The sequence below is a fragment of the Humulus lupulus genome, chromosome X (assembly GCF_963169125.1).
Source record: "Humulus lupulus chromosome X, drHumLupu1.1, whole genome shotgun sequence".
NCBI classification, from domain to species: Eukaryota; Viridiplantae; Streptophyta; class Magnoliopsida; order Rosales; family Cannabaceae; genus Humulus; species Humulus lupulus.
In genome coordinates, this window is record NC_084802.1 from 12,421,208 (window position 1) to 12,446,899 (window position 25,692).

Consider the following 25,692-nt stretch of genomic DNA (forward strand, 5'->3'; position numbering starts at 1 on the left):
AATTAATAAATAACTTTTTGAGTGCAAACAATGGTAAACAAAAAATAGATTGGAGTCCACAATTTGGATAATAAAAAAATTAATTTTTTAATATTCTCAATAAGTATTAAATTACCATGAATTATTATTATCATTTTGAGTTAATTTACATAGGGAAATTTGACTTTTTATGCTTAATAGTGTGGTGTAATACAAAATAATGCTAGGCATTTTTAACATTACAAAATAATGCCAAATTTTTTGCTAGTACCCAAAATACCCCTGTCACAATTCCCCCCAATCCCAGTTTTGATTCTCCCTCTCTCTCTCAAACTCTCGGTCACAAACTCCCAACCCCCCGACCATTGAACTACCCAGATCTCCCCGTCGGTTTCTCAAGCTTTCTCTCTCTCTCAAGCTTTCTCTCTCAAACTCTCGGTTCGAGTCCCCGTCGCGGCCCCCGTCGAAGTCGCGTTGCCCCCCGTCGAAGCCGCGCTGCCCCCCGTCGAGCCCCCGTCACAGCCCCCGTCGAAACCCCGCGCCTCCGTCTTGCCTCTCGCCGTCTGTCATCCAAAACCAACGGTTCAAGTTTCTCCATACCCAAAACAAAGGTAAGCTTATTGTTTGTGTTTGTGTGTATGTGTATGGATTAGTGTGGAATTGTTTGTGTATGGATTAGTGTGGGATTGTTTGTGTGTATGGATTAATCTGGTTTGTTTTGGGTATGGAATAGTGTGGGTATGTTTTAGTGAAGCCTGGGATTTTTGTGGGTCTGTAAGGTTGCTCGATGGGAGGTTCGATGCATGGTCGATGGGGGTTCGATGCATGGTCGATGGGGGTTCGACAGGTTAAGACGTTAAGGGTTCCAAGTTTAGGTTCGATGCTCGATGGGGGTTCGATGCATGCTCGATGGGGGTTCGATAGGTTAAGCCGTTAAGGGTTCCAAGTTTAGGTTCGATGCTCGATGGGGGGGTTCGATGCATGCTCGATGGGGGTTCGATAGGTTAAGTCGTTAAGGGTTCCAAGTTTAGGTTCGATGCTCGATGGGGGATCGATGCATGCTCGATGGGTTGTGTATTTGTTGGGTTCGATTCATGCTCGATGGGGTTCGATGCATGCTCGATGGGTTTGGTATTTGTTGGGTTCGATGCTTGTCGATGTTGGTTCGATAGGATAGGCCTTAGGGGTTCGATGGGGTAGGCCCATTATGGGTTCCGGGTTTAAAACTAAGAAATTAGATGCATGCTCGATGGGGGTTCGATGCATGCTCGATGGATTGGGTCTTATGTTGGGTTCGATGGTGGTTCGATGCATGCTCTAGGGGTTCGATAGGGGGTTCGATGGGTACTCGGGTTGGGGTTCGATGGGTGTTCGAGATGGGTTTGATGGTTGCATGTATGTTTATTTATGGATTTTTCATGCGACTTTATTTAACTGTATTATTGTTATCATTATTTTTTGCAGATGCCGAAGTATCTTTTACCCTTGACAGATCACTTTCCTGGACGAGTCACATATAGGGGCAATGGTTACTTTAAAACAATCAAGGACAAGTTTGAGGAGCTCGGGTTGATAGAAAGGGTGAAGGAATCCCCATTCAAACAATTTTTCATGGCTGAGAAATTGGACTTCTCTGCATCTCTCATGCATCAATTAATGTTGCGCAAGATCCAGTGCTTCAAAGAGGATGAGTTGCATTTACATTTGGGATCTAGACCCTGCAGATTTGGTAGAGGCGAGTTTGCTTTGGTTACGGGGTTGAACTTCAGTTCCGGGCCATCTGAGACTGATTTGAAGAAACACTTGACTAGTGACCGCTTAATCAAGGAGTACTTTAATGATGAAGAAATAGTGAAGTTAATGCATTTGGAGGCTGCTTTAAAAAACTGCACTGTAGTTGAAGATGCCTACAAGTTGGGCCTATGTTTCTTTGTTGAGGGGGTTTTACTTGCACGAGAGGGCAAGTTAAATGTCTGGATAGATTCGCTGAAGATGGTGGAGGACACTGAGTACTTCTTTACTTACCCATGGGGGAAGGTGTCTTTTAACAAGCTTATGGATTCATGTAAGAAAGACATGCATCATCAGAAAAGGAACTATGAGAAGAAAAAGGAAGTTAAGGGGAAACAGAAAGAAGCAAAATACAGTTTGTATGGTTATGTCCCTGCATTGCAGTATTGGGCATATGAAGCCATCCAGCAGTTTGCACGTGAGTATGGTATTAACCATGGAAACCAGTTTCCGAGGATGCTTAGTTGGTCGAGCAATAAGGAGCGTCCTATTTCGAAGGCCGACCTTGCACCGATGTTCAAGAAGACGAGTGTAAGTTCTGCTATATTATGTCAAAATAGAGTATTCTTTGGTGGTTTCAAACTGACTTAATGCTTTGTATTTGATGCAGTTGATTGTGTTGTCCATGTTGAAGCCCCGGCCTTCGGAGATAGATTATTATAGCGCTCTGACGGAGGGTGATGCTCCCTTGTATCCCGGGTTGGGCCAAGAAGAAGAGGTAGAAACTCCCACTGATTTTGAGAAGGTGGCGGAGATAGCTGCTGAGGTTGCGAAGGCAGCAAATATTTTTGTTGATGGCCCTGATGATGAGGATACCCCAGTGTAACTCCCATTTTCTTTTTACAAATTATAACAATTATGAAAGATAAGAGAAGATATTTTTATTCATTTTTGAGTACATTACAATGCTAACCGAATGTTAGAGCTATTAAGTAAAGTGGAAGAATAACTAATGAATATGCAACTATAACATTCATGGGCATTTCATTAGTATAATACCCATAGAATGATGCTAAATACAAGCAAACAATCACTAAAGTTATGAAAAATAAAGAGAAATTCATGTTTTGATGATGAATTTTATCTAGAAGGTTAAGAGATGAAGAAGTTGTGCAAATAAATGGTTGAAGGAACAAGTATTTATAGGGCAAAAACTAGCCGTTTATGACCGTTGGTGAATAGTGTTCATGACCGTTGGGGGTGTAGTTGTTTTCTATTATGGGATTTTAACAATTCTAAGTTGTTGAAGTAACCAATAGGTGGGAATAATTAATTTATGGGTGTTAGAGAAATTTTTTCAGAAAAGTTTGTGAGTCAAAAATGCTAGACTAAGTAATATAAGAAGATTGGGAAATTTTCATTTTTTTACTATTCACCAGGTACTATTCATAGTGGGTCCCACAGTGGGGTCCGCAAGGGTCCCACAGTAGGGTCCACATGGGTCCCACAGCGGAGTCCACCCCATGGGTTCCACATGTTGATGCAGTAGTGACACATTGATGACTTAAGCAAATTACTATGCTTGATATTTTGAATATGTTATTATTCCACTATGCTTATTATTTTTAATATTTTATTAGAATAGTATCCCAAGTTTTTCCTATAAATAGCCCTTCCAAAACTCATCTTGAAATCACAAAAACCTCATTTCCTTTCTCTTACTCTACCCAAAAATATTCTTAACATCCTTCTAAAGTTCTAAACCTCGGAGATCTAGGCGAAGTTCTGTCCATAACGCTAGCCTACGAAAACCTTTTAGGTAAGCTCTTCCCGAGCCTTTCTTTTCAGTTATTTAGTTATTATATATAGATTATTTTACTATGCCGTTATAATGCAAAAATTTATATATAGATTAATTTACTATGCCGTTATAATGCCAAAATTTATATATAGATTATTTTACTATGCCGTTATAATGCAAAAATTTATATATAGATTAATTTACTATGCCGTTATAATTTATATATAGATTATTTTACTATGCCGTTATAATGCCAAAATTTATATATAGATTATTTTACTATGACGTTATAATGCCAAAAGTTATATGTAGATTATTTTACTATGCCGTTATAATACCAAAAATTTATATATAGATTATTTTACTATAATGCCAAATTTATATATGGATTATGTTACCATGCCATTATAATGCCAAAATTTATATAGATTACTTTACTATGCCATTAAAATGCTAAAATTTATATATGGATTATTTTACCATGTCGTCATATTTTACAAATGCCAAAATTGAAATATGAACTATTTTTTTTTGTATCCTCATAATAGTAAACTTATATAGGCTATGGTCATATTTTGGACTATTATTATGGACTCTTATGACCTTATTCCCTATTATTATGGACAAGTATTATGACCTGGACTTTTCAGTATGACCATGACCACGACTTTTAGATCAGGACCTTGTCATGGACAACTATAGTATGACCATACGCCTGGACATAAAATAAGCACTAAAACAGGAAAAATGGGATAATAACAATATTAAGCTAACATTTCATAATGTAGATTTTATGTAATTTAATAGTTTGTGTTTTTATCAGGAAGCTAACAATTTCGATTGTTTTATCAAGACGCAAGGTAAGTAGAATCCTCATCTACAATACAAGTATTTTATGTGTCTTATGTGCATTTATATGCTTTATATGTTAATCTGTCATATTGTTCTTATGCATAAGTTATTTTCAAGAATGTTATATTATGCATAAGCACGCTTAATGTTCACAGACAAGTTATTGAAAACGTTAAAGTAGAGGTGCTGCTTGGGAGACCTAAGTCCCAAAAATGTAAGGAGGGAGATGTACGTCCCTATATGATGAATGTTTATGCGGGAAATTCCCTATTATCATGTTTATGTTCAGGTGGGAATGTGATTCCCTATGTAATGCCGGCAGCAGCATCCTCTAGGGCCCAAAAGAAAGGAAAGTGAAAGAAAGAAAGAGAATACATAGCATGTTGCACGTTTATTTTAATGCATATGAGGTAGTTATTCTACTTACTGAGCCTTAGCTCATCAGATAATGTTTTGTATTGTAGGTAAGAGACCCCAAATATAAATTGTTGATGAGTATACGTGGGGCCAACATGACTGTACATATGGGGCTGACCTGAAGGGAGTGGAGTTCTGATATGCTATTTTATAAATAAACAAGAAACTTGGTTTTATTATATTTCATTAAAAGTATTTTGTGAACTTTATCATTTACTTAAAGCTTTAAAAAGTATTTCATGAACTTTGTAATTTACATAAAGCTTTTCAATTTATCAGTTGGATACATTTTCATTTCTACGTTAAGGTGTAGTAACGCCACGAAAATGATTTATAAAAGTATTAAGATTTGTATGTAAGATAAAGTTTTTATCTAGTTGTGAGTATTGTGTGGTTAAGGTTATAAACATTATTTATGTATTGTTTAATAAAGTTTTTGTAAATTCAGAATTTCAGTATTGTCATATTTAGGTTAAAATTTGTTTTTACTCTATATATATGTATGTTAAGAAAGGAGGTCGTTACACCCAGTCCCCATCGACCCCACACCCTCGGCCCCAGCCCCATCGGTACACCCCAGTCCTGATCAACCTGATTTACGGGAGGTGTTGGAGAGGTTGGAGCGAGTCGAGAGTCGTCAGGATACCATCCTAGAGAACCAGGCGGTCATCATGGATGCTGTCAATAAGATCTTGACATTCGTACAATATCTTCCAAATGATTCTGATTCTGATTCCGACTCACTTGACCTCCCAGATGATTTTGTCTCACATGACATAGGCACTCCTCCCCCGATAGTACTCACAGCAAATCCTGAGACCCCAGGTGTTGCTATTATAGAACCTGGGGATGTTGCTGGTGTAGAGTTTCAATTGGCCAAGAGGAAAAGACGCAAACCTAAGAAATTTGAAGACTACACCGACCCAACCAGAAAGAAAGCTCGTTTGGATGCGATTGATGACGTGCCATTAGTCCTCGACCCTCTAAAGAAGCCACTTGCTACACAGTACAGAACGGTCGGCAAGTGGTTGCTTGGAGATATTCCGAACAAGACGAAGAGGGATGTCCAATCTGGTGTGTATGGTCCGAGTTGGTTTCTGATGATGAAGACACCACAGTTTTGGATCGATGATGGGGTAAGTAATTTTATTAAATTTATTAATATTTGTTATCTGGTATAAGCAGTGGGTTCAATAGGGGTTTCGATAGGCTGATTAATTACTTTCCAATCATTTTTGCAGCATATTGATGCGGCCATGCATATTCTACGTAGGCGTCGACAGTTCTATCCCGAGGCGTATCGGCAAGATGGTGTTGTGATGAATATTATGTTCTCACAAGTGGTACCGGCCCGTTATGATGCATATCAGAATGCCAAGGAAGCGGATAAGAAAAGGTTTTTGTGGGATTCAGATGTGATATCAATGATTACGGGAATTGACAATCAATTTCTGGCATCGTGGAAGGGAGTAGACACTGTATATTGGTGCCAGAACTACCTTCAAGCGCATTGGTTTGCAGTTGAAGCCTCCATTTCTACTTGGACTCTGAATGTTTATGATTCGGACGTGACCGTGATAAGTGATAAACAACTGCAATCTTTTATGAAGTCATGGTCTACTTTGTTCCCATCGTTGTTATTGCAGTCACAACTTTTCAAGGACGACCCTCGGTTGACGATTCCACCTGGAGCTAAAAGATGCAAAGAGTTCAATGTGCACCGCATGCCAGTTGATTCAGTACCCCAAACCAAAGTCAGGTAAACAAAAGTCTAGTTTTTATTCAAGTTTTTTAAATTAAATTCCATGTTGATTTTGTTACTAATGCAATTTATGTTTTGGTTACAGTGGAGATTGTGGTGTGTACGCCATCAAGCACATCAAACACTTATTGGGTAGGCTACCACTTGACACGATTTGCGATGACAACATGGAGTTGTTCAGAAACAAATGGACAGTTGACTTATGGTATCAGAATGTTAGACATTGAACATTCTCATGTTATATTTATTTGCTTAAAATGTAGATTTTTAAGAAATTTTTTTGAGTCGAGTATCTTTTTATTAACGACAATTAACAACCAAAATTCATTAACGACAATAAAAAAAGAAAACTGTTGGACCCAAAACGGGTATGTTTAAATATTTATAACTCGCAAGCGCACGAATCGTATTTATAGAATAGTTTTCGTGTAAGCACGAGATCGAACCCAAAGGAGTTGTCTAAAATCGAAAAGAGAAACTATTTTAAACCAAAATTAATAAATTATAACCTAGTTCCAAAGATTGATGAGAATTTGTAACAATAAAAATAAAATAAAAGATAATAATAAAGAAATTAAAGACAATATATATAACATAAATTAATATTAGAGATGAATGTGGTAAAATAAGATTATTAAGGATTAGAATCCACAAAATATAAGTTTAATAATATTTATAAGTACATTGATTCCCAAGTTTTAGTGATAGTTAAAATAAATCAAACTATCATTTTCTAAATAGATTTATAATTTTAAGTACAAATTATTTCTAAAAAGATAGGATTTTTCTTCACTTTTCAAAATTATAATTTCAAAGCATTTAGTGTAAATCAATCTAATGAAATAACAAATAAATCAATGAACATTATTTATAAGGCAAAACATAATATTTTTGTTCTAGGCATGGATGTGTACAATTTAATGACACATCTTACACAAAGAATATTATGGTTTTGCACTAATGAAGAACAAAGTGTAAATATGTGCTAACAATCCAAAATACATGATATTTAAGATGAAAGAAGATATTTGAAGAAGAAAATTCCATAAACTTTATTGCACAAAATGGGAAATCAATATACAAAATAAATACTATCTAGTTACATAATGTTTCATCATCACCTTAATAATCTTAAAAAGATTAGAAACTCATAACTAGAATAGAAAATACACTAAAAATTACAAACATAAATAGGAAAATTTGGAGGAGAAACCCCCAAATTTTTCCTCTAAAAATACATAGAAAAAAATAAAAAGAAGAAGAAGATGAAGAGAATTGAGAGATTTTGAATGTATAGAAACTTTGTGTAGAGTAACCTCTCCTCCAAAATTGGACACACCCTAAATGGTCTTCAAAACTCCATATTTATAGCCAAAATGAGGTATTAAAATAATCAATTTAAATTAATTAAATTGATTAAATTAATTTAATTAATTATAATATGGAGAATATGGGTAAATTATAGGGTATAATAATGATGTTTTTGGGTAAAATATGTAGAAAGTGAGGTAAAAAGTGGTATTTTTAGACATAAGGGGACAATGGTGCTTTTGGACAATTTATGGGCTCAAGACAATTGGCAAGGAGGCTGCTTGGACTGTGTGGCAGGCGGCTGGTTGTGCACACTGGCGTGGGCTGGTTGTGTGCTCTGGCGAAGGCATCAGGCGGAAGAGGCTGGGGAGCTGCTGCTTGTTGAGGCTGGAGGGTTGATTTGGGAGGTTGATTGACCTTGAATGGCTGGAGAGTGTTGAACGTGGCTGATGGAGGAGCTATTGGGCTTGGGCCCAAATGAGGCTAAATGCCAACTTTTTCTAATCTTTTATTTCTTTTCAAAACTACCATTTTTCTTGCTTTCAAGAGCTAAAAACCACATCATTCCTATAAAATAAATATAAATTAAGTCATATTTTCACTTATAAAATAAATCATATTAATTCATTGAAAATATTAATTAAAACTCAATTTAATTTAACATTTAGTTTCAATAAAACACTTTTTACCTCAAATTAAACAACAATAATTTAAATAATTAGCTATAATATTTTACAACAAAATAACTATAAAAACACACAAAAATCTATAAAATTAAAATAAGCCTAATAAATTAAAAATTACTTAAAAACTTAATAAATCAATTAAAAACTCAAGAATTAAGCAACAATTAGCACATAAAAAGTGGTCAAATAACTCTATTTTGTAGAGTTATCAAAAACGAAAAATAACCTTCAACTTCAAGTTTAAATAAAATACAACAAAAAATAAACTCAAAGCCGAGCTTTGCATGAGGATTTGTTGTGGCCACGACCACCACATCTACTACACTTACGCATTGTAACTGGTTTTTCCCCGCCAGATGGCCAACGATTTGTCCTTGGTCTTCCTAGCTTTAGTTTTTTTGGGCGACCAACTTGTTGTTTCTCTATGGGTACACCAACTACCATATTCTTAATGTCATCTGGAAGTATCCAGTCATCCTCGTTCCCAGTTGGGTAAATGGTTTCTTTGTACGAATTCCTCCATGACTCAATTGTGTAAAACGGTGAACACAAAGAGTAAAGGTTCACTCCACGCTCTATAGCTGCTGCAGCTGCATGGGGACAAGGTGTGCCTATGAGCTGGAATACCCCACATGAGCATGATTTCGTCATCAAATTCACCTCAGCATCGCTGTCTGCACCAGTTACATGAAACTCGAATTGACCAAGGGCATAGACATTCATGAACCTTCCTTTGTCAGCATTGTTCGATACATCTGCCTCCATCAGGGTGGATAATTTGGTGGTAGTCTTCTCTGTCACACTACGTCGTTCAGAAAACCAAGACTGTAGTGTGAACCGAATGAATTCTAAAAAAATTGTAACTGGAAAGGTTCTTGCATCCTTCGTCTTGTTGTTGAAGCTTTCAGCGTAGTTGCTAGTCATTATATTGTATCGTTTTCCAGGAAAGAAAGGACGAGACCACTTATCGAAACCAATTCCCTCCAAATAGGCAGCTATAGGAGGATCCATTCGCTTAATATTTTCATAATGCTTTAGAAATTCCGTCTTCTTCCATGCATAGGCTGCTGCCCACATCTCACTGTGACAGTGATCAGTCTTGAACTTGGCTTTCACATTCATACTGATATGATGGTAGCATGCGCCGTGGTAGGCATCAGGAAAGACAACCTCTAGAGCATGAATAATACTCGCATGCCTATCTGACATGAAAGCCAAGTCATCAACGTCCCCAATGGCTTCCTTCAACTTCGTCATGAAATATTTCCACGAGTTGTGGTTCTCACTATCCACCAACCCGAAGGCAATTGGATATAAATGACTATTCGCATCCAAAGCAACGGCACATAGCATGTGGCCACCGTACTTATTCTTCAAGAACGTGCCATCCACACATATCACAGGACGACAAAATCTGAATCCTCTCCTACAAACTCCAAGGGTATAGGAAACGACCATCTTTAGTGACAAAATCAGTAATTGTACCTGGATTCTATCGAGCATGCATGAAAAGTGAGAATGCACATTACCATCGAGTACCCATCGAGTAGGTATCGAGTACCCATCGAGTACAACATGCAACGTCAAAATGATGTACCATCGAGCTTGCATCGAGCAGGCATCGAGCATTTATCGAGCATGCATGAAAAAGTGAGAATGCACATTACCATTGAGTACCCATCGAGTAGGTATCGAGTACCCATCGAGTACAACATGCAACGTAAAAAATGATGTGCCATCGAGCTTGCATCGAGCATTTATCGAGCATGCATGAAAAAGTGAGAATGAACATTACCATCGAGTACCCATCGAGTAGGTATCGAGTACCCATCGAGCAGAACATGCAACGCTAAAATTGGTGTGTCATCGAGCCTGCATCGAGCAGGCATCGAGCATCTATCGAGCATGCATGAAAAAGTGAGAATGAACATTACCATCGAGTACCCATCGAGTAGGTATCGAGTACCCATCGAGCAGAACATGCAACGCTAAAATTGGTGTGTCATCGAGCCTGCATCGAGCAGGTATCGAGCACCCATCGAGCACAACACTAACCCAGAAAATTCCCAGAAAACGCATATCGACAAAAAACCAGAAAAAACCCAAAAAAAATGTACAAATATTGCTCAGATCTATACGGAATGCTCAAAAAGTTTAAAGGAAACATTACTAATCCAAGTATTTAAGAAAAAATTGCTTACCCATTAAATTTTTCTCCAAGATTTCTCAACCCTTACTTTAGTCTACAAATGGCTTTCTTAGTGGCGGTCCCAAGCTCTACCGTGGTGCTCTTAGTGGTGGTGTGAGGTGAGTGAGAGTGAGGAAGAAACAAGAAGAAGGAAGAGATGAGGAAGGAAGAGAGGGGGAGGGAAGAGATGAGATAGTTGTTTTTAGGGGTATTTTGGGTACTAGCAAAAAATTTAGCATTATTTTGTAATGTTAAAAATGCCTAGCATTATTTTGTATTACACCATGCTATTAAGCATAAAAAGTCAAATTTCCCTTTACATAAGCACAATTATAATTATTGAACCAATTATAATATAACCTCAGTTTTGTACTGACATAAAGTTTGGACCACAATGTTGTGAGGTAAGGTGTTAGATGGATATACTCTCTTTAGATGAGTTGAGTGACAACTTTCGGATTTACTTTTATTTTAGTTTTGTTGGAAATTAATGGCACTTGGCTTTACTTTTTGTGTGTGAGAGAGGGAGACCCAAATAGTAATATTAATAGTAATATTAATAATAAAATTAAGAGATAAATAAAATAAAAAAGTACACGCGCTAGAATGAAGTTGAAAACATAAAAACACACAAACATATGAGATTAACATTAACATAACATAAGATATCATAGGGCAAACAAAAACGAGAGAGTACAACATGCGAAGCACTTGACCTACAATCCTAAAATCTCTCTCTCTCCCTTCTTTTCAACCCTCTCCTCTCCCTCAGGCAAGCGCTCTCTCTCTCATTATTGATCTTTTTTCTCCTTTGGATGAATGTTGTTTGTCTGTTCTGTTTGCTAGCCTAGAAATTAGCTTCAGAAAAAAAAAAAATTCTTAAGCCTTTCCCTCTTATTTGGGAATTCTATACTCCTTGTGGGTCGTTACCCTGTTCTTAATTTGTCGTCAATCGAAATGGGTTTTTAGGGTTTTGCGTTGGAGATGCTTTATTTGATGGTAATTAGCTTGGTGTCTTTGTTGAAAAAGGGATTTTGGTACTTATAAAAAAGAAACCCCCTTTCAAAATTTTGGTTATGATTTCTCGTGTCCTCTGTTTTCAGTTGAAATGGATGTGCTTTTTTTTACGGTTTATTAGTGGCTTTGCAACAGAACTGTTTTGTTTCTCTTCAATTTACACATTTGCAATCAAAACCAATTAGTTAGCTTTTGGGTATGAATGGGTGTAATTATGTCGTTTTGAACTGAGAAAGTGTACTGGTTTTTCTTATTAACCCAAGTAAAAATGTTCTAAGCATGGCTAATGTTGGTGTTACAGCGTCCTTAGCAATGGCAGAACCTTCCAAAGTCATCCACGTCAGGAATGTTGGGCATGAAATATCAGAAGTATGTTCTTCTCTCTTGTTTTAAATGCATGTTAGTTTTTATGATTAATCAACCAAAAGTTTATAGATGAACAAGTATTGAAGGTTATGGCTTACGAGAGAACTAATGTAGTGAGTGAATTCAAGCTCTATAAGAAACAATGGAATTAAATTGAATAGTGACATTGCCAATCAGTTTGTATACTGCTTTCAAATAATTATTGATGTGTTCTGGGTTTATGTGGCCTGATTATTTTTTAATTTACTGCTTTCAAAGATTTTTAATAGATTTTAGATACCTGTTTGGTCACCTTGTTATATCTGCAAACTTGTTTTCCTTTCATATGTGCAATATTTGGAACTGGACTCCTTGCCTAACCCTATAATATTTGGGGAACAAGGGACTATAGCAATTGCTACCTGTCGGACTCGAACCTCATATCTTGTGGGAGAAAACCACAGGCTTGACCGTTTGAGTTACCCTGATTTGGTCAATTATGTATAAATATAATCTTAAAGCTACTCGGCCAAAAGGAAAAAAAAGTACAATGCTAAAGCAGGGTTGTCTTTAAGAGGATTATCTTATCCTCCTCTTAATTTATTTTTCAGTCTTTTTTTCCCTATATAAAAGAATGTTAGATTAAGGATGAAAGACTGTTTGATATTGTCATAAAATGAAAGCCACAGCATATGCCCCATACCCATTGGCAAGCATACTTGTATGTGAATTGAATCCAAACAGTGAATTGCATAGAATTATACCCAAGTCATGGGAAGTTTTTATTCCACTTTTTTACTTGGACCAGGCAATGACTAGACAATTATTGTTTTATAAGTATTGAGTTCCAAAATAAGTTACCTATTTCCTTGGAGGAGCACATTTTGTAATTTGCTTCACATTGCAGGTTACTTTCTTTTATTTAGGCACTCTGTCATCTTTTCTTCTTTTTATATTTTCTTATGCATCCTACATTTTCTGTGGCAGAATGATTTGCTTCAGCTATTTCAGCCATTTGGGGTTATAACCAAGCTTGTGATGCTTCGTGCAAAAAATCAGGTACTTTTTGGTCATTTAAATGTTAGATACTTGTAGTTTAAGTTTGGATTTGTATGTTATGGAGCATCTTCTATGTGCACAGGCTCTTATCCAAATGCAAGATGTTGCTTCTGCGGTCAATGCACTCCAATTCTACGCAAATGTTCAACCAGCCATAAGGTATGAATCTCTGTTGCAGAACACTGTGTGTTGATGATGGGTCATGGCCGATGTTAACATTTCTTTTCTTCTCTTTTTCTCTCTTTTATTTTTTATTTATATTTTTTAAATTTATCATGTGTCTTTTGCTGGTCTTTTTTTATTATAGGGGGAGAAATGTTTATGTCCAATTTTCGTCCCATCCAGAATTGACAACAATGGATCAAAATTCTCAAGGACGAGGAGATGAGGTTGGCACTTTGTAGGCATATAATATGTTTAAGTATAGTGTGTGATTATTTCTGGCATTTTTAATTACCATAAAATTTATTTTTAATTTTTTTCCCTTCTTTCTTTCTTTCGTTGATTTTACTATTCGATAACATGTTACTAGGTATCAATAAATATGAAGTATTTATGCTAAGTTTTTTGTGTGGCTGTTGTGTAACCTGGTTAGAAAATAATAATGTGACACAGGATTAGCAATAAAAGATAAGTGTAAAATTACCAACCTAGCTTTTCCAAACTTCTTTCTGCAACCTAATTTCTCGCGATAACGTTCTTTTTCTTTTTCTTATATATGCTTCAAGTATATTATTTAATTGTTTCCTTCCTATTTCTGTACTTCCTATTTATTCTCGTCTCTCCCTCTTTCTCTTTGCTGGTCTGCTGTTTGGAACTGTCTGGATGCTTAGCCAAACCGAATCCTCTTAGTTACAATTCATCACATGCTATATCCTATAACGGTGGAAGTGCTGCATCAAGTGTTTTCCCCTCATGGATTTGTGGAGAAGATTGTCACATTTCAGAAGTCAGCTGGTCAGCTTCTTGGAGTTTTCTCCCTCTATCTCTTTCTCTTCTCTGCTTTTTTGGTTTAAACTCAAGCTGACTTTTAATTAGTTTCTGGATGCATGTGTTCGTGCATTTTGGAAAAGATCAATCACTACGCTTTTGTTTGACCTGCTTTTTAGTCCCTCTAAACAACCTCTGAAATTTAAGAGGTTTACATTATTATATATACACAAGTGGGAGTGGGAGTGGGAGTGTGACATCACAATTACACGGGAAAAATCCATGCCTTTTTTTGTGGATCTCTTATGGGTTTGTTATACATTTTCCATCTTCTGTGCAACTATGTAGGTTTTCAGGCCCTCATTCAGTACCAATCACGGCAAAGTGCTGTTGCAGCTAGGACTACGCTGCAGGTATTGTTCAACTTGGATTGTTTTAAACTGTTGTTACGCAGGTCTGGTTTTAGTTACTGAAAACGAGTTTTAATATTTTTGCACTCTATAGGGACGCAATATTTATGATGGCTGCTGCCAACTCGATATTCAGTTCTCCAAGTAGGCTTCTAGACCTTATACAGTTTTCATTATAATTCTCAATTGTTTGTTTGTTTGTGGATGATAATTCTTTCCATTATTGTTTTATGTTATAATGTCATCGATTTCATGTTTCTTGTATTTAAATTTCAGCCTTGACGAGTTACAAGTGAACTACAATAATGAGCGTTCAAGGTGAGTTTCTGTCATGATTTTCCAATTTAGTCTGCTTCTATTTTTGCTACTAAAATTAACATCTCTATTCTCTTTGTCTAGGGATTTTACAAACCCTAATCTGCCTTCAGAACAGAAAGGAAGACCCTCGCAAGTATATTCCATTGTCTTCTTATTTTTTCTGCCCCACTCCCCTCCAAATTCATATATTGAACTATGTATATTTATGTATAGTTATTATACCAAACTGTAAGCCCTTTCTGTTTCTTGTGTTACAGCCTGGGTATGGTGATGCAGGAGGCATGTATGGCATGCAACCTTCTGGAGCAAGGGGAGGTACTGAATTTGTTTTTTTTTTGTTTTTTAAATATGGTTTCTGTTCTTTGTTAATTGCACTTTGTGCTCTATTGTCATTTGCTGATGAATTTCTTGTTTCCTTTGTCTCAGTTCCATTTCCGCAGGTTGGTTTTGCTGGCAATGTTAAATTTTTGTAGGACTTGAATTGATTCAAGATGGAGGAGGTTATCTTATGCGTGCACTTTTGAAAAATATTTGTATATGTACAAGATGGTCTCGCCCTTTATTACCACTATCCCTTTTTAGTAGTGATGTTACCTGATTGGTCCAACATTCTTGGAGCCTTGGCTTATGTTTCGTTTTTCTTTTCTGTTCTTTTTTTGCTTCATTAATGCTCCAGAGGTGATTTATGAACTAAGGCGGTACTTTTATTTGATATTATTTGGAGCATTAGGTGGAATCTTGGATATTTCCATCTGGGTGGTCGGTCTTGGGATTCTTTCCCATCAAGAAATGTCATTTTAAATTTAAGTCTATTTTTGTGGCAATTGAAAACTTACCTCTTGACTCATTTTCTTAAATTTAGATGGCAAATGCAGCTGCAATTGCAGCGGCTTTTGGTGGAGGTTTGCCTCCAGGTATTAGCGGAACGAATGACAGGTGTACAGTTCTTGTCTCCAATTTAAATCCCGATGTAAGTCATTCGTTGTTTCCTTCAAGTTTTAAGTTAGTGTTTCTGGTTTTCTTGCTTAACATGGTCTCCATTTCAGAGAATAGATGAGGATAAGCTTTTTAACCTGTTCTCCATCTATGGAAACATTGTGAGAATTAAACTTCTCCGCAATAAACCAGATCATGCACTCGTCCAGATGGGTGATGGCTTCCAGGCAGAACTGGCAGTGCATTTTCTGAAGGTTTGCTATTCTCAAAACTCCTTGAAATAATGTCATATGATATAAAGTTTACAGTTTGATTCCATGGATTTAGTCAAATTTGCAATTGATGTTGCCATGGATGCCGAAAGTATTCAACCTTATTAGAAGTGAATCTATAAAAGTTCCTAGTCTGTTTTATAGGTTTGCCAATTAAAGTTGGAAATTGTTTAAGCTTTCACTTGATTCTAGCAAAAATGCCTCGTACTGATGCCTTTGAAAATCTACAAACACAGGGTGCAATGCTATTTGGAAAGCGATTGGAAGTCAATTTCTCAAAGCATCCAAACATAACACAGGGTGCAGACACCCATGAGTACATGAACTCTAATCTCAACCGCTTTAACCGTAATGCAGCCAAGAACTATCGCTATTGCTGCTCCCCAACGAAGATTATTCATCTCTCATCTCTTCCCCAGGATGTCACCGAGGAAGAGATTGTGAACCACCTAGAGGAACACAGTCCCATTGTCAACACAAAGCTCTTTGAGATGAACGGTAAGAAACAGGCTCTGGTAATGTTTGAAAGTGAGGAGTTGGCGACTGAGGCCCTCGTCACAAAGCATGCCAGCTCACTTGGCGGGTCAATAATCCGCATCTCCTTTTCCCAACTACAGACAATTTAAGAACCTTGTAGCTTTGGAAATAACAAGAGCAAAGATTCTTTTAAGCATAATAGGGGTGAGGGTGAGGACTCAATAACTGAAAAAGAAATGTCTATTTGGAGCTGACGGTCTTCTTTGTTGTCACTTTTCTTGTAATGGTGGTTTCGATTGCATTTGTATTGGCGGGATTCGCTCGATGATTTACTCTCTTTTTTTTTTTAAACCTTTCAGAACTTTTTCTTATACTTGTATTGATTATTTATTTAGTCCTTAATATTTGGGGGTTAGATGTCTCAAGTTGCAGCCTCAGTTTTGAAGAGTAGGTAGAGGGAGGTGTCATCTTTTTTCTTCTTCGTTTCTATTTTTCTCCAGCAGAGGGATTGATTTCACATGTACCCTTGTATATCATCTCATCTAATTCAGGTTAGTCAGGCCATTTGTGTTGTATTTTCAGTCCATAGCCATATTTGTTCCACCCACTTGGTTAAATTTTGCCTTACTATTGGATTTCTTTCCTTTTTCTTCAACTCTCCCTCCCTTCCTCTCTCCCTCTCTACTCTCTCTCAGAAAGATTGAGAAATGCTTTTATAGCTGTAATTCTTTCTTTCCCTATCTTCTCTCCCACTCCCTGTTACTCTATCTCTCTCCCTTTCTCTCTCTCATTTTGACACATTGCAGGTGCCAAATTGGATAAAGGTATTCTAGATTAATGCTTCTTACCAATTTATGTGCCTTTGAAATTCTTATGCATGAAAACAGGAACATTCCAGCAACTTCCATGGGAAATGGTTCAATTGAACTCTAAGCAAGTTTGTTCTCTTTTGACAAAATTTCTGTTCACTTAAAAAAGAAAACCAAGAATTTCACCACACAACAAAATGCATATCTTGCCCTCTATTCTTGGGATAATGGACTCAAATGTGTGAGTTAAGGGTTAAAGGATGTTTGGATGTCTAATCAAGGTTTATATTATCTTGACTATTTTTTTATAGGATTCTTAGTTTTAAACATTTATAAATGAGATTCTTTATTTTGTGGAAAAAAGAAATAGGATCTTCAATTAGATTTTGGTTAACATATTTTAAATATGACCTCAATATTTCTAATTTTTTTTTAATAATTAAAAACTATTTTGTATTAAAAATTAAAACTAAAACCTAGAAAATTATTAAACACTAAACTTTAATGCATAAGACTAAAACAAATAAAATAAAATCTAAACATTTTTAATTAAACTTTAATGCAAACCAAAATATTAAAAAATTTATAATTTTATATAAAAAAAAATAGGGTTTATATCTATAGAGGTCTCCAATCAGTTAATCTTTCTCAAAAGTGTCATTTAGGTCCTCAAACTTCATTTTATAGCATTTAGGTTTTCAAATTTACTAAATGTGTCTCACATAAGTCCTTTTAATTGAAAAAATATTTTTGGAATAAGTAGCGGAAAGCGATTTATGGCCCAAATAATTTTTTTGTAATTAACTGGGTTATAAATCACTTTTCGTTGCGCATTCTGAAAATCATTTTCCAACAAAAATGAATTTTGTGAGACATTTAATAAGTTTGAAGACTTAAGTGATACAAAATAAAGTTTGGGGAGCTAAGTGATTATAGTGGCCAAAAATTGCACCAAGCCCTAATCAATTATGCCATCGGCTCAAATGGAAATCACAGCCCATTAAACACTAAAGAGCCCATCAAACCAAGTTAATAAGAAGCTACTCTGAACAACTAGGCCCAATCTTAGCCCAAACGAACCTTAGTTCACTCATCAAGATTAGCGTTGGGCTTTGACTACTTCCTAAGCCCAAAAAGCTTTATAGTAACATAACAAGTCAAAAACATGGAGAAGAGAGTTAGACCAGTCTACAACTCACCCAAGAGAATGGGTCTTCCTCCTTTTCAGGAGGAAGATCACTCCTCAATGGCTAAGCAACAAACCATTCAAAAACTCTGTAAAAGCAAGGTTCTAGACCTCTAAAGGGGAGGATGTATTGACTGACGGAACTCCTATCAAGCATTCACTCAAAAACTCTTAATCGCTCTTTAATACTACCAGATCGATCACTTAGATCAGCCCCTCGTCGCTACTCTATGGTGGAGTTATTTACTTGTTGTTTACTTTCTTTACATTCCTTTACTCTATACTTGAATTGCTTACTGGCTTGACCTTCGGAGTCCATTCGGCTGGCACCACCCCAGTGTCCCAAGACTTTCACGATATTTGTTCCTTTGTTCTACAAGTTGTTGGTGCCCGCAATCCATCCTTTCCAATCATTGTAGATTTTGCCATCTACAGTGATATATTTTAGAAAGGTTGAAAACCTCTATTGATATAAACCCAAAACTATAAAACCTAAAAACAAACTCAATAGCTTTAAACCTAATTCTAATCACAATTTAACAAAAGTTAGAGATGAGGCTAGCACCAGAGACAGATAAGGAGATGGTCGGGGACGAGGAACGGGTTGAATATGACTAGTTGTTGAGTGAAGAGGAGAACGAGGTCAGGGACAGCGTGAGAGGATGACGATGTTGGGAATGGCTCTAGATTCCCGTCATTTCCTTCCTCTTTTTTCAATAGTAAAGGCGAGCACAAGCTGGACAACGCAAGAGGATGATGGTTGCACAACATTAGATTTGGGGAGAGTAGGGGTTGTGTGGCTATGGACGAGGTGATAATGGGTTGCACAATGATAGGCTGGTCTACTTTTTTTGAGACAATTCTTAAAAAAGAAGAAAATTAATTAAAATTTCTTCAATTTAGTTTACTTAAAATTTGAATGGTGCACAACATCACTTGATGTGACATAGGTGTAATTTAATATCGAGTCCCGCTGGTCGGGGACGAGGAAAGGGTCGAACATGACTAGTTGCTGAGTGAAGAGGAGAACAAGGTTAGTGACAACGTGGAAGTAGGACGATGTTGGGAATGGCTCAAGATCCCCGTCATTTCCTTCTTTTTTTCAATAGTAAAGACAAGCACAAGCTGGACAACACAAGAGGATAAGAGTTGCACAGTATTAGATTTTGGGAGAGTAGGGATTGTGTGGTTGTGGATGGGTTGCAGAAGGATAAACTGGTTCACCTTTTTTGAGATAAATCTTAAAGAAGAAGAAAATTAATTAAAATGTCTTTAATTTAGGTTACTTAAATTTTTAATAGTGCCCAATATCAAGCAAGTAGTGTAATTTAATATCGAGTCTTGCATAGTTTACTTTAGATTTGAATATGAGACTTGATATTAAATTGCACTAATCACTGTATGTTAGTAGTGTGTGCACCATAACACTAATCATCTAGAATGACAAGTTAATTATATACAATTCTTGAAACTACTTATTCATATTAATAAGAGACTAAGAATGTACCTAACTGGTAGTATGGAATAACGAGAGTATTTCACATATGTATGTATAGGCGCTTGAATTTTATTTTTAAATTTATTTTGTTCTATTTGAACATAAAAAAACTAAATAAAATCTACCTCTCAATTTTTTTTACAGTAAATTTATTCAAAGACGCTTATTAGTTTTGTTTAAGAGCTTTGGTATTACAAAAATATAAACTTTAAGTTTGTAGCAAAACATGCACCAAATATATATTTAAAATCAATCAATAATATAAATGTAAATTTCTCTAAATTAGTTTGGAATTTCTTGATATACAGAATTTAATTTTAATTATTTTGGAATTTCTTAAAATAATTAGTTTTTCATATCCAAATACAAGAAAAAAGATATAAAATTTATTCCAACCCCATCAACTTATCATACTTATCAATGTTTGGCATGCCAATTCAAAACAAAGGCACTAACAAAAATTAACAAAATCAGATATTTTAGAAACCACAACTACAATTCTAGCAATTGTAGATTGGTTTCCACCTACAAAACCAAAGAATTAGTACCCCATCAAAGACTCATTACCACCTCTTCATTTCTTAATCTTGGTTGGGTTAAATAAATGCAAAGATACAACTAAACTAGAAAGAAAAGAAGAAGAAAAAAACTAGACGAGGCACAAAAATTACAAATTCATACACATTCCCACGTTCAAAACAAGCTACTTTGCCTTCTTCAGCAGATTTGTGGTTCTAAATTCAGCGTCGTCTCGGACGAAACTCCACCAAATGTAAGTTAGTGGGACAGTGGTGGCATGCCAGAGCGCATGGGCGTCAACAAATCCTTGATATGGAGGAAAATCATAGATTTCTAGAAGCATTGCTAAACCGCCAGCCACAACCACCAGCCACAACTTCCAGCGAGATGGATGGCGAGTCAAACCGCCAAAAATTGCCCAAATCAGTAGTTGCGCCACGGCCATGAAGACACAGACTATCATGTTCCACCCTGCAAGTTGAACATGTTTTAAGACTACTTGGGATAGTAACAGACTGTGTAACAAAAAAGAGTGAACATTTGAGGATAGTTCAAACTATTCAGTATAAATATGCAGAGAAGTCAGTATGTCATACTAGTTTCAAATTTTGGCCTGTATAAGATGGTACTAGAGTACCAAGTATATTTTGTTCGCAATTTAAGACTAGTTCCCTAGTTCACTTTTTCACTTATTTCTTCTGGTATACATTTGTGTTTCGAAGGCTACATGATAGGACTATTGAGAGTTTCACACAGATGAGGTTCAGGTAATTGTTGTATCATACATCTAATCGCAATCCACAGTTTTCACAAATCTAAATGCAACCAAAGAACAAAAATATCAGGCTTAAACATGATGAAATAAAAAGACAAGGAGGAGAATAATACCATAATCTAATTTGTAGAAATTCAGAAACATTATATGGGTGGTTACAAATGCAAGCAGTGGAGCGGTAACCATGACTCTGGCAGCCTCATCCCTCACGTTAAAACTTCTTAGTACGGCTAGAATAAGGGAGTAACCAAGTAATGCCACTGCCGATGAGTAGTCTAGCTTCTCCGTTAGTTCCACATCTCTGTGGTTTGATAAGAAAAAATTAACCTCACAAGGTAGAGAAAGCTATAGAAAAACCAAAATACATGTTCAGTTTCTGATTGAGAAGATAGATAAAGAAAGGTATTTAAAAGCTTACCGACAATGGAAAACAGCACTCCAGAACCAGGAGTTCATTGTTAAGAGTCCATAGATGTGCCATAAACCAGCAAACTCGTAGTATGCCCTCTTGTCTTCCTTCAAAGGCAACTTATAGTATAAAAGAATGAAAAAGGATAGCCAGCCATGAAAATGCATTGCAAGGTTCAGCGCAGAGAAAATAACAGAAGCAGGTTCCTGAATAAGAAAACTCCATCAAATTTCACAAACCTTAAAAACTATGCTAACATCCAACTCTAAATCAAAAATATTATTTTTATTGATATTACATAGTGGTTAGGAATCATACCTGAATCCCATATACACGTTTAAAGGGCCATTTACCATGATATTTAAGAGGAGCAGAACCAAGAAGAGCTTCTCTTTCTTTCTCTCTATCAATCATACAATGGTAACGACAATCACTTTGGCAATCCCATTGTTTCCACCTCAAATAAAGAGGTTCTTGGATATACCAAGGACCATCAATAGGGGCATCATTGGAAGAGAACTTGCAGTATGGAAAGCATCTTTGCCCTACACATCCAGTTTCTTTACACTCTTTCACACAAGCCCTAATTTCATTTAAAAAAAAAAATACTTGTTTACACATAGAAAATATAGAAGAAACAAAAATAGGAAAATCAAATTACACAACACGCACAAAGAAACTTTTTAACGGTAACACATAGTAGTTAGGAATCAGACCTGATATCTACAATAAATCTTCAACTCACAATTTTCCCCTTTTGATCAATGGTTATAACCAACCAACCAACCAATGCCCACCCCCTTCCCCTATATTAAGAATTATACAGGCTAAGATATATAACAAAAGGCATACCTATATCTTGGATCGGCATCACCAGCACTGGCATCTATAACACCAAGGTTCCATGAAACCACCACAAGTAAAGTGATCCAAAAACGTTGTAACATCTTACTGTTCAAACAATTTAATGTGAATTATATCATTATGATTCTGTTCTGGGTGAAAAATGAGTTGTTTGTTTGGATAGAAAGTTTGTCCAGGAATGTTAAAAATTTAAATTGAATTGATGGTTTAGGGAAGAAAACAACGTGAGTGAGATCTGGGAGTGAAAAAACTTACCGGAGAACCAAACCAATCTGAGAATTCCTTGGTTTCTTCTTCAGACCAATTAAGCAGCTAGATTGCCTGTCGGTTCCAATCAGAATCAGACCGTCGTCTCGGATAATTTTTACACGAAATCATTTTAACCAGAAATGCCATATAGAAACAAACATATTCATACGAATATACTAATTCTTAAGCCATAAAAGTAAAGAAACTACACAAACTGATTGGCAATGTCACTTTTCAACTTAATTTCCATTCTTTCTTATAGCGCTTGAATTCACTCACTACATATATCTCTCGTAAGTCATAACCTTCACTACTTGTTAATCTATAAAATTGTGGTTGATTAATAATGAAAACAAACATACAATTAGAATAAGAGAGAAAAACATACTTTTGCTGTTTATGTTCAACATTCCTGATGTGGATGACTGCTCTGCCATTGATAAGCACACAGTAACACCAACGTTAGCAGTGTTTAGAACTTTACAAGGAACGTGCAAAATCAAACTCAATTACTAAGAAAAACCAGTACACTTTCTAAGTTCAAAAACGACATAATTAAACTAAGTAATTTTGATTTGCAAATGAATAAATTGAAGATAAATAAAACAATTTTGTTGCAAATCCATTAAGGAACCGTAAAAATCTCATCCATTTCAGCTGGAAAAAAAAAAACAGAGGACGTAGAAATCACAACCAAAATTTTAAAAGGGGATTTTTTTACAAGTACAAAATCCATTTTTTTGACAAAGAGACTAATCTAATTACCATCAAATAAAGCATCTCCAACGCAAAAACCTAATAACCCATTTCGAATGACGACAAATCAAGAACAGGGTAACAACCCACAAGGAGGATAGGATTCCCAATTAAGAGGAAAAGGGCTTACAATTTCTGAAGCTATTTTCTTTGCAACCAAACAACATTCATCCAAAGGAGAAGGAGATCAATAATGAAAGACATAGAGAGAGAAAGAGAGCTTGCCTGAGGAGAGAAGAGGGTTGAAAAGTAGAGAGAGAGAGAGAGAGATTTGAGGATTGTAGATCAAGCAGTTGGCAACGCAAGTTGTTATACGCCGTCTAGTTTGTTTGCCCTATATTACCAATGTTGATTAATGTTAATGTCGATTATGTTATGTTTGCTACTTCTTTTTTATAGCCTTGGTCCTTTTTTTTTTTATAGCCTTGTTCTAATTTTAATGTTTAATGTCAATAATTTATTATTAAATTCATGAATTCAATAAACACAAATAATAAAAATTATAAATACAATGTGTTATACCCAAAAATTGGAGATCAATAACGTGGCAATAAAGGTGACAAGTGGCAGTGCATGATCAGTAAAAGACACATTAATAGTCAATAAATACATTGACTCCTTAGAGTTGTGATAAAGGGACCCGGTAGACTGACGAAGAATTTAGACTGCTTGAAAGATGTCATAACCAAGCCAAGTGCACCTTGGTCCGAGGAGGCTAAGGAGAATGCATCCTAGGAGGCTAAGGAGAATGCATCCTAGGAAAGCTAAGGAGAATGAGTCTCATGCAAGCCAAGAATTGAGACTTAGATTTTGACAAGGAGAGCCTACACAATGTCCGATCGGACATAGTTGGAAGATGCTAAAGGAGAGTGCCTTGGACTTGTCCAAGGTGAGATGCCAAGGAGGATGCTGCGGACCACCTTGGTCCGAGGAGAAGGCAAGAGAAGGTTGGCTTGGACCACCTTGGTCCTAGGAGAAGGCCATAAGGTCCGATTGGACCTTGATTGAAGGAGGTAGGCTCGGACTTACCCGAGGAGAGAGGCCAAGGGAGTTGGCTCGGACCACCTTGGTTCGAGGAGAGCCAAGCATGCATGACCTTTGGTCCGAGGAGAGCCATGCATATATCACCTTGGTCCAAGGAAAGCTTGAAGGAGTAATCAACATGCATGTAAGACTAAGTCAAGATTTTCAACAAAATACGCGGGAATCTCTCATTCTTCCCACGAATGGGGGGTTTGTTACATTTTGAATTTTGAATATTTCTTTGTAATTTAAATGTAATAAATATAATAAAATATCTCTATCTAAAGGGGATATCAGTTGAGTATTCCAGGCCTATAAATAGAGGACTTATGGGATGAGAGAAGGGCTTCTTCTGCTTCTTCTGCTTCTTCTTTCTAGAGAGAGAAAATTGGGTCTGAGTATTCTAGAGAGAGAAAGTGCTGAAATTTGAGAGGACTCTTGTATTTTTGCAATCTGTACTGAAGAAACTCAGTTGGCTCAGTCCATCTGATCTTGAGTATAGATCTATAAATCACAACTCTAAATGGATTAGGCTATTACTGACAATCGGGGTTGAACCACTATAAAAATCGTGTGTGTTCTTTATTTTCTTTATTAAAACTGTCTGTTGTCGTTTAAATTCTCTTGAAGGCTTGTCGTATATGATGATCTCACGTCGTTGGCTAAAAACGCAGTCAACACAATGTAAAAAAGAGTTATAAATACTAGTAGAATTATTTTAGGTTACTCACATACTATACACAAAAAAATATAAATTCTTGTTATTTAATATTTTAGATTATGTAATTAAAAATTAATCATATATTAGTGTTGAATCCTAATTATGCTAATTAGAAAAATCCAATTATGAAAGTAACTAGAAAACATCACTGCGCTCGCGCGGTCTTTTCTAATGATTAAAAAATATATTTTTAATTTTTTTTTGGATATTACATGGTATGAATTATTTTTTACTCTATTCGTACAACATGATCCTTATATTGACACGTGAGAGCGTCTTGAGCAAAGTGTTTTTTTTTCTCATGATATTATTCATTGTATAGCGAAAACCTCCTGCAAGTTATCAAGAAATTCTTAATTATTAAAGTGTCGAAAGTTCAAAACAGTTTTGTT

At 36.1% G+C, this 25,692-nt stretch overlaps 3 protein-coding genes across 6 annotated transcripts; 2 read left to right on the plus strand and 1 right to left on the minus strand.

Moving 5' to 3' along the window:
* Positions 1-506: 506 nt before the first annotated feature.
* Positions 507-2,596, plus strand: LOC133805520 (uncharacterized). The gene is made up of 3 exons (XM_062243702.1): positions 507-590; positions 1,444-2,301; positions 2,405-2,596. Exons 2-3 carry the CDS (start codon positions 1,444-1,446, stop codon positions 2,594-2,596), a joined length of 1,050 nt encoding a protein of 349 aa, XP_062099686.1. The 5' UTR covers positions 507-590.
* An 8,746-nt stretch (positions 2,597-11,342) lies between these two features.
* LOC133806899 (polypyrimidine tract-binding protein homolog 3) lies at positions 11,343-17,066 on the plus strand. Of its 2 annotated transcripts, none has more exons than XM_062244995.1 (15): positions 11,343-11,499; positions 12,046-12,113; positions 13,077-13,148; positions 13,231-13,307; positions 13,456-13,537; positions 13,982-14,105; positions 14,427-14,491; positions 14,583-14,632; positions 14,765-14,806; positions 14,888-14,939; positions 15,064-15,121; positions 15,233-15,246; positions 15,669-15,776; positions 15,853-15,996; positions 16,251-17,066. In XM_062244995.1, the coding sequence occupies exons 2-15, from the start codon at positions 12,057-12,059 to the stop codon at positions 16,638-16,640; spliced, it is 1,335 nt and encodes a 444-aa protein (XP_062100979.1). In that variant the 5' UTR covers positions 11,343-11,499; positions 12,046-12,056; the 3' UTR covers positions 16,641-17,066. The 2 variants fall into 2 exon arrangements, with proteins under 2 accessions (XP_062100979.1, XP_062100980.1); XM_062244996.1 differs by lacking the exon at positions 11,343-11,499 and adding an exon at positions 11,580-11,726.
* A 3,282-nt stretch (positions 17,067-20,348) lies between these two features.
* On the minus strand, positions 20,349-23,813 carry LOC133807281 (uncharacterized). 3 transcript variants are annotated; one of them, XM_062245504.1, is made up of 8 exons: positions 23,687-23,813; positions 23,189-23,230; positions 22,807-22,872; positions 22,540-22,638; positions 22,006-22,270; positions 21,697-21,893; positions 21,392-21,579; positions 20,349-20,974 (listed from the first exon to the last, which is right to left on the minus strand). In XM_062245504.1, the coding sequence occupies exons 4-8, from the start codon at positions 22,632-22,634 to the stop codon at positions 20,688-20,690; spliced, it is 1,032 nt and encodes a 343-aa protein (XP_062101488.1). In that variant the 5' UTR covers positions 22,635-22,638; positions 22,807-22,872; positions 23,189-23,230; positions 23,687-23,813; the 3' UTR covers positions 20,349-20,687. The 3 variants fall into 3 exon arrangements, with proteins under 3 accessions (XP_062101488.1, XP_062101489.1, XP_062101487.1); XM_062245505.1 differs by having other exon boundaries at positions 23,189-23,225; positions 23,782-23,802; XM_062245503.1 differs by having other exon boundaries at positions 23,189-23,225; positions 23,687-23,738.
* Between the last annotated feature and the right edge of the window lie 1,879 nt (positions 23,814-25,692).